This window comes from Hyperolius riggenbachi, unplaced genomic scaffold, assembly GCF_040937935.1.
Source record: "Hyperolius riggenbachi isolate aHypRig1 unplaced genomic scaffold, aHypRig1.pri scaffold_303, whole genome shotgun sequence".
NCBI classification, from domain to species: domain Eukaryota; kingdom Metazoa; phylum Chordata; class Amphibia; order Anura; family Hyperoliidae; genus Hyperolius; species Hyperolius riggenbachi.
The window spans coordinates 81,706-90,712 of record NW_027152514.1 but is presented as its reverse complement, the minus strand read 5'-3'; the positions used below and the strand labels follow the sequence as shown (position 1 = coordinate 90,712).

The 9,007-nt window shown below is 41.6% G+C and overlaps 1 protein-coding gene across 2 annotated transcripts; it reads left to right on the top strand.

Annotated features, from left to right (window-relative positions):
• The first annotated feature begins 419 nt into the window (after positions 1-419).
• Positions 420-8,417, top strand: LOC137543886 (protein SON-like). Of its 2 annotated transcripts, XM_068264957.1 has the most exons (6): positions 420-482; positions 3,291-3,470; positions 4,774-4,960; positions 5,148-5,342; positions 5,511-5,603; positions 8,049-8,417. In XM_068264957.1, exons 2-6 carry the CDS (start codon positions 3,291-3,293, stop codon positions 8,357-8,359), a joined length of 966 nt encoding a protein of 321 aa, XP_068121058.1. In that variant the 5' UTR covers positions 420-482; the 3' UTR covers positions 8,360-8,417. The 2 variants fall into 2 exon arrangements, with proteins under 2 accessions (XP_068121058.1, XP_068121059.1); XM_068264958.1 differs by lacking the exon at positions 420-482 and having other exon boundaries at positions 995-3,470.
• Positions 8,418-9,007: the final 590 nt, after the last annotated feature.

Here is a 9,007-nt window from a genome sequence, read left to right as displayed (position 1 = left end):
GTACATCAGGCATGGTCGGAATTGCTGAATTCCGATTCCGTGGTAATTCCGTGTTCCGTCGATCCGGAATTCCGCTACCGGGTCATTCCGGCGGTATACGGAGCTGTTCCGCGGAATTCCGTGGAATTCCGACGGTATACGGACTTCAGAAATGTATATTATGCGGACTTCCGTAATTTACGTAAGCGTAACTCAATCCGTTTTTTTTCCACATTTACTGATTGTTTTTGGTTTCTTCTGCCTTTTATGATGATATGGAGATTGTTTTAAGAGTGTAAAGTCAATAAAATTGTTGTATATAGTCTCAAATGTGTTAACAGCGTACTTCCGTAAAAAAATTCCGGAATTCCGCCCACGTGCGCTGGGGGCGGAGGTACCGTTGTGGAAGTTCGTCATTCTTTACTTCCAGCCCATGCAGTGTTTGGAGTGGCCCAGTGAGAGTGACCTGAGAGAGACTGTCTGCACTGCAAACTGTTATTGTGGTAAGTGAGTAGTATACTTTTACATATATGTTTATGATGTGATGAATGCAATTAGTCCATTTTGTTTTAGTTAGAGAAATGTTACCATTTTTGTTTTTGACCCTCCCTGACCTGTACATCATTTGTATATGGCCCTGTTTCCACCATAGCGAATTCGCATGCGACGTCGACATGCAGATTTGCTTAGTGTATTGAAGTGGCTGGGGCTGTTTGCACGCGTGCGTCGTGCGTGCTTGATTTGGCGGCGGGCCAAATCTGCACGACGGTATTGCAGATTTTGCGTGCTTCTGGAATCCGTGCGAAACGCCGCTAATGTATTTAATAGGAAAAACGCATGCGTTTTCTTGCATTAGTTTTCCCCCGCGATTTTGCGTGCGATTTCGCACCTTTTCGAATCTTAAACTACCCTGGCAGTGTCATGGTTAATTTGGCAGTGTCCTGGTTAAAATTGCACGCGAAATTGTGGTTAAAATGCAATCATGTTGCATTTGATGGCGATTTGTGGCATGCACTTTCACGGCATGAAGTTCCCTTCGCGGGCAAGCTGGGCATGTTGGGCCTTTTTTATTTTTCCAGAGCCCATGGTGGAGGAGGGCCGGCAGACCGACACAACAACCCCCACAGAGTACAACCAGATTGGCAGCAGATTTGCCCACAAGTGCACTCAGATTGTTTGCAGATGTGTCCAAAAAAATGCAGTCAGATTGATTGAAACCTGTGCCCACAAGTGCATTCAGATTGGTTGAAAAACATGTGCCCAAATAGCAGTAAGATTGATCCTTGATGTTCCCACAAAGTGCAGTCAGATTGGTCGTAACGTGCGCACAAGTGCAGTCCGATTGGTTGAAACATGTGCCTACAAAATGCAGTAAGATTGTTCGCTGATCTTCCCACAAAGTGCAGTGCTATTTTTGTATGTGCAGATAGGCCGGTTTCCTCCCGGGTTCAGTGGTGCACTAGGATCTGAGTAGATCATAAAATAACAAACAATACTAGCTAAGCTATGTGCAGATAGGCCGTTTTTTCTCCCATTTTTACTCCACTGCACTATGATCTGACTACTAGGTCTGAGTGCTATGTGTGCATTCGCAACAGTAGACAATTGGCAACTGTGAGCGGCGGCCTTATATGTCAGAGTATATTTACAATCCCCGACCATGATCTCCCAGCCAATCTCCGTTATCAGACAGGCATGTCCCGAAGTCAGCTGACCGTCTTGTCAGCTGATATTCCTTCTCAACGCATAAAGAAGACAGCTGCGTTGATTGCGCGTGCGTGTATGCCGAGTCCTCCTATGCAGTGTGGACAAGGCAGAACACCGCACGTCGCCAGCTCCAGATGACACCAACTCTCCCTCCGCGTTCCCAGAGGAGAAAGCAGCGGCAGTGCTGTATTCCGCCACAACGGTAATTTTCTTATTCATTACAGATCCCTAGCCACGTCCGTAATTTCTAGCACTGTAGAAGCATATGAAAGTAGTAGATAATAGATATCCACTTCCGTAGTAGTGATTTGTAACTATATAAGTAGAGATGTCGCGAACCGCCGATTTTCGGTCCGCGAACTTCCACGTAAGGTTCGATTAGCGCAAACCTCCACAAACCACAATACACTTCAATGGGGAGGCGAATTGCAAAATGTAAAAAACATTACTATGGCCATAAAAGTGATGCTAAACATCTTTTAAAGGGTCTAACACCTACAACCCCAGGTGGAGGAGCGGGATACATGCCAAAAGTCCCCGGGAAAAATCTGGAATTGACGCAAAGCAGCTTTGTAAGGGCAGAAATCACCTTGAGTGCTAAATGACAGGCCTAAAGTGTTTTAAAACATATTGCATGTGTATACATCAATCAGGTAGTATAATTAATTAGTGTACTGCTTCACACTGACACACCAAACTCACTGTATAACACACTGCAAACAGCTGTTTGTGTATGCAGTATGAATTGCAACGGCTGTCGCATCAACACAAGTGCAGTAATAATGGGTATTACACTACTGATACAGTTAGTAACTGGATGTGGTTGGCCTGGCAGTGGCAGCCAGTATGATTTGCAGCGGCTGTCAGCGGTAGACAAGTGCACTGATAAGGTTGTTACTGCTAATAGTCACTGGGATGTGTGTGGTGGGCCTAACAGTGGTGGCAGCAGGCAGTATAAATTGCAACAGCTTTGGCAGCCAGCAGTAACACAAGTGCAGTAATATATACAGTTGAATTCAAATCAACATAAAAAAAAAAGAGGATTAGTTTGCAAAAGAACTGTTGTGGGGGGCTGTTATAGCGACATCAATTAGCCAGGAGCAACTTAACAAGCAAGGAGCATAACTAATATTTTCCTATGAGAGACAGTCTGCAGCAGCTCGCCCTACACTCACTAAAGCAGGCACACGAGACAGCGTAATGGCCGCCGCTGCCTGCTTTTTATTAGGGGGGCATTGTCTCCAGGGGATAGCGTATTCTGATTGGCTAGTTTGGGCCTGCTGACTGTGATGTAGAGGGTCAAAGTTGACCGTAATGGAGCATTATAGGGTGAATCGAACTTCCTGGATAGTTCGCGTTTCGCCGCAATGCCGAACACCCGGAAGTTCGGCTTGAACCGTTCGCCGGCGAACCGTTCGGGACATCTCTATAGATAAGCATTTATACAATAGTCATTGTACAGACTATATTATATAATGCTATGTTGCTGTCTTTGTCTCTAAACAGAAAACTCATAGCAATTAAACATGTTTTGATCAGAAAAATGTTTTCGTATGTGCAAAAACATATTATATTTTTCAATGTTATTTTTCATTGACTTCTAGATGGCTGCTGCTGCTGAAGCCGTTGATGGAGGGAGGAGCAGGGCGTCTGCTGCTGCTGCTGAAGACGCCGCTGATGATGGGAGGAGCAGGGCGTCTGCAGCTGAAGCCGCTGACGGTGGGAGGAGCAGGTCGTCCAACACTCGGCGACTAAGAAAGAAGGAGAAAACCTTCATCATTAAAGTAATTTTTTTTATATTTCTCCTTACTGTATTAATCCATGAACCCAAAAACTCATTAATATCAAAGCTGAATATTTTTGGAAGTAGTTTTTATTCTGTTTTTAATTTTTGCGATTTTAGGGGGATATCAATCTGTGTGTGCAGATGACTTTTACTGTGCACAATTATTAGGCAACTTAACAAAAACAAATATATACCCATTTCAATTATTTAATTTTACCTGTGAAACCAATATAACATCTCTCTCCAGTGATAAATACCAGCCCAAACCAGTACTCCACCTCCACTCTGCTGGCATCTGAGTCGGACTGGATCTCTCTGGCCTTTACCAATCCAGCCACGGGCCCATCCATCTGTCCCTGTGGCCCATGAAGAAGACTCACTCTGATTTCATCAGTCTATAAAACCTTAGGACAATGAGTCTTGATATATTTCTTGGCCCAGCCTTTATTTTTCCAGGCGCTTCTTGCGACCCTGTTGACTATTTTGAATGAAACGCTTGATTGTTCGATGATCACGCTTCAGAAGCTTTGTAATTGTACGAGTGCTGCATCCCTCAGCAAAATATCTCATCGATTTTGGACATTTCTGAGCCTGTCAAGTACTTCTTTTGACCGATTTTGACAAAGGAAAGGCAGTTACCTAATAATTATGCACACCTGATACAGGGTTTTGATGTCATTACACCACACCCCTTCTAATTACAGACAGAGATGCACATCACCTAATATGCTTAATTGGTAGTAGGCTTTTGAACCTATACAGTTTGGAGTAAGACAACATGCATGAGGCCTCTTTTCCACGAACTGTTGATAGGCAGTGAAATGCCTTTCAAACTCTCACAACCGCTCGCTGACGCTTGGTAAGTGCTCCCTGCTGGCTGCTGCCTGGCAACTGCTCACTGCTGCCTGGTAACTGCTTGCTGAGCACACAGCTCAACAGTTCGTGGTAAAGAGGTCTAAGGATGATGTGGTCAGAATACTCATTTGCCTAATAATTCTGCACTCCCTGTAGTACCCCGAAGATTTGCAATGGAAGGGCTTAATGTTCAGACTACACAACTACGCCCCACACACACTCAAGTCAACTCAACATCGTTCTTTTAGGCTCTCATAACTTTGATTTAAAATTCACTTACAGATAATCTCCTTGTATTGTTCACACAGTTGATAATACTGATAATAAGTCAATTCAACATTTAATTTACTTTCAGCAGTGTTGTTAGTACCATAGCAAGAGATGTATGTATTGTAAAGGTTTTTTTTTTGTTGATCATTAATTTTTTATTTTTTTTTATGTTGCAGACTATGTTACGGGGGGGGTATGACACTGCGAAGAGGGCGGCGAAGAGGGAGGTGATGGACCGGCTGCTGCAAGTCCTTCAGACTACTTACCACCGCACGTGGTCGGTTAAAAAAATTCAGACAATGTGGTCTGACTTTAAGTCCAAGACCCCACGTGCGGTGGCGAAAATAAAGTCTGACCTTGAGTGTAAGTAACAAATGTTTTTTTTCATATATGTAGCGGGATGTGTAATTTTTTTTCAACCTTGTTAATCCTCACGATTTTCCAATGTATCAGTGGCTTTATACTCTTATTGTTATGCAATGCACTGTTTAACCTTAGGTAATATCTTCTTCTATCTGTATTTTTAAAACAATCTCACATTTTTTTTTAGTGGATGGGTCTCAGCGCCGCAGGCGGTCCCGTCGTGCCTCTGCTCCTCCCTCTTCCAGACAGGGATTGGATCCTGCTGCTGTCCCCTCCCCTGAAGATAATGATGAGGAGGCTGGACCCAGCACCAGCCACAGATCAAGAAGTCGGCAGCGCCGTGGGCAAAGGCGTGCCCGTGGCCGGAGCCTGTCTGTGGCATGTAAGTATTTTATAACAAAGTTTTAACATTAATCAAATGAAAGTGGTACGTCTGTAAGGAAGGAGATTAGTACATAATTTAATTTTGCACAGAACTATGTTTTTTTTTTTTTCTCTCCAAGAAAAAAAAAAAAAAGTTGCATGATGCCATGTTTTCTTTTTATCGTAGCATCTATCTCTGTGCGACTTCGCAGGCGCAGGCGCGGAAGACGACAGAAGTCTTCCAGCAGGCCAGAATCTGGTCAAAGTGGCACAACTGTGTGTAAGTAAAATGTACTGTTGTACAAAGAAGTACACACAAGACGGAATGTATCCACATATTTATAACAGTACTAACTTAACTCTTTTTTTGTGTGTGGAGGGGGAAATAAAAGTTGTACCGAGTGTTTAATGTGAAAAAAATTCCACTTTCAAATCATCTGCTGGCCAGTGACCACTGACCAGTTTGTTTTCTGTACACTGTTTGTTGTTAAAAGTCAATATTTATTACAAATATTGATTGCCACTACAAGGCCCAGGGAACTAACATGCGATGTAGTAAATTTGATAGTTACAATGATATAGTAGAGGTTCTTTGAGAAGTGTTTTTATCGTTATTGCTAATTTTCATTATGTATATAGTGCCAACATCTTCCTCTTCGATGCACAGAGTATATTGTGTTGTCAGTTATCTGACAAAGACTGTACGTGCACACAATGTACATCATACCAAAGTCCTATGTCTGTATTGCCCTCTATTCAACTACTTTTATCAAACAGTGTACAAAGTTTCTCATAATTTACCACATCAAATTTTGCTTTTGAGAAAGTCTTATCGATGTGTATAACGTTGCATCTAGAAAACATTCAATAAATATGTAACACCTTACTTAATGCAAAATTATATTTTGCTTGTGCGTTACATTATTAAACCTTTTACATGGTATTTGATGCAGTGTATTGATTTGCGGACGTTGTAGTGCATGTATCGTATGGTAGTCTAGAAGAATGAGTTATAGGAGGAAAACAATACAGACAGAAGGAAGAAATTAAAGGAACACTATCTAGAAAAAACTCGGCAGTTAACATGTTACAGATGACAGGTTTTGGGCCAGTCTACCTGTTTTTAGGGGTGATTCCCAAGGCTTTATTTGTTTTCAACAGCATTTACTGAACAACAGTTTACAAATATAACTGACAACATAGTGTGCAAGTGACGAGTAGGGAGACCGGCTGTTATCTTGCCATTTTGGCAGTTCAACTGCTGTTCATGAAATGCTTTTGAAAACAAAGAAATCCATGAGAATCACCCCATGACGGTGATGGATTGTGCCAAAAGCCGTCGGTTCTGTCAGATGTTTACTGCCTACTTATTTCAAGATAGTTGTCCTTGAAGAACTCCAGCCCGAAGTTGAATGGATTGGAATCGTAGAAAAGTAAGAGCACTGACCCACCACCACATCACCCTGCTTCCAGATTACAATACCTCATCCAGCCAGTGATTATGTCCATCCATAGTGAAACTAGTGTATCATCCCTAAATATTATGTAAGCCGGGAAGCCCATGGTTTAATTTCACAACTTGAAATGAAACTTTATCCCTAAGTGGCCATAAATAAATTGTACATACTGGGCCAACATATCAATTTAAGAAATGTTGACAAGCTTCAGTACTATGGCAGTATGCACGTGTGTAATGGTAGTTTAAAGGTATTCCTTATCCACTAGCCACAACAATTTCTTCAACATTTATGTGTCTTTTTTGGATTGTGATTTTGCGATATACTAATTTTGGCAGTCATATTTCATTAGTCATACTTTTTGAAAAACAATGAGTATGTATTTTGATTCTGGATGAGATCATTCATTGGCAAACTTAGACATGAGTAAACAGTGACTTTTCGGCTTATAAAAAGCATTCATCGGAGTGGTTCCTGACTAACAATGAAAAACACACTTTCTGTACACTGACATAAAGTTTAACAATTTTTCTGCAAAGATAAATGTAATTATACATGACTTAAATGTTACTCAGTCAGAGAACACTTTTCCTGCTATCCAAGCTGAGTTGATAAGATCAACATTGCCCTGAATGAAACGTAACGTACACTCTGGTGACTGGCTAGCCATTGTAAATTCCAAGTTCAAATTGAAACTGGGCTAGTCACATCACATCACATGCACCATTAATTCTAAGCTAAAGAGAATTGTGGCATTTCAAACCAACGTATGCATGGGGAAAAAAAAGAATAGTGCCAGTAAACACCATCTTACAAAGCATATGACACAAACAATGAAGTAAAAAATTTAAATAAATCAATCATTTTGCGCATTGATAAACCCATTGTACAAGCATGAGAGGTTCTTAACAAGAGTCCTAGTTTAAACCAGGTTGTACAGATTTCATGAAATGTGTACATTTTGAATCTTGTGTACATCTCATTTTTTCCTTTAGAAGCCACCCATGAATACAGTGAATGTCAATGTATAAGTTGTGTTTTCAATGTGTTTGTCATGAAAAAGTACAACGAAAGTATTATAATGTGAAAAATCACTGTTTACTTTTCTCGAATCTAGCCTAACCAATCAATGCTATCACTGGGTTTCATAATGCCTTGCTTTTACTGATGGCTGATACGGTACCACACTCTACTGTTTATTCTTTTATTATCAGTTTTTGTTCATGCATAGTGTAATATTTTATTTTTCTCCATCTTTTTCTTTACAGCTTCTTCTCATTTCGAGATTCTGGCCGGCCAAGTCTCAACCCTGCAGCAGGAAGTGGTGGTTCTGACTTCCACTGTTCAACAATTAGAACAGTGGAAGTCAGAACAACAAACGACTCTTCAGCAGCAGCAGGCGGACTTTGAGGAGCGACTTCGGCAGCAAGAGGCAGCTTTCCGCCACCAACTGCTGCAACAAAGGCAGGAGATGGAGGGCCAAATTGAGGAGCAAAGGCAACGCATCCTCGCTTTCAGGGAGGAGGCAGGACAGCTCCATGACTATTTTGGACAACTGGCAGGTACAAGGAGGATGTAATGTTGGTCCTGACTCCTCCTGGGTTCCGAATTATATCCAGTGGCTTGCAAAAGTATTCTGCCCCCTTGAAGTCTTCCACATTATATCATATTACTGCCACAAACATGAATCCATTGTATTAGAATTCCACGTGAAAGACCAATACAAAGTGGTAGACATAAATAGTATTTCTTGAAATATGGGCTACAAGGTGTAGAAAAGGCCGCCCGAGTTTTGATATAGCCTACAAGTGCTGGAAGCCGAAATATTTCATTCGCCACTATCCATGGCGGCCTGGAGGGGGAATAGTAATTAACACGGCCCTGGGCTTTTTTTGTAGCCAAAGTTTTTGTATGGGTACACGTGAGAAAAAGTGGACTGAAAATCATACATGATTACAAACATTTTTTACAAATAAATAACTAAGTGGGGTGTACTTAATTATTCGGTCACCTGAGTCAATACTTTGTAGAACCACCATTTTTTTGCAATTACAGCTGCCAGTCTTTTAGGGTATGTCTCTACCAGCTTTGCACATCTAGAGACTGAAATCCTTGCCCATTCTTCTTTGCAAAACAGCTCCAGCTCAGTCAGATTAAATGGACAGCGTTTGTGAACACCAGTTTTCAGATCTTGCCACAGATTGTCGATTGGATTTAGATCTGGACT

Excerpts from the sequence above, each read along its gene's own strand:
- LOC137543886 (XM_068264957.1), top strand. The coding sequence starts at position 3,291 with ATGGCTGCTGCTGCTGAAGCCGTTGATGGAGGGAGGAGCAGGGCGTCT. Across the intron at positions 5,343-5,510 it reads CCGGAGCCTGTCTGTGGCAT|CATCTATCTCTGTGCGACTT; the intron begins GTAAGTATTTTA and ends TTTTTATCGTAG. Across the intron at positions 5,604-8,048 it reads TCAAAGTGGCACAACTGTGT|CTTCTTCTCATTTCGAGATT; the intron begins GTAAGTAAAATG and ends TTTTCTTTACAG.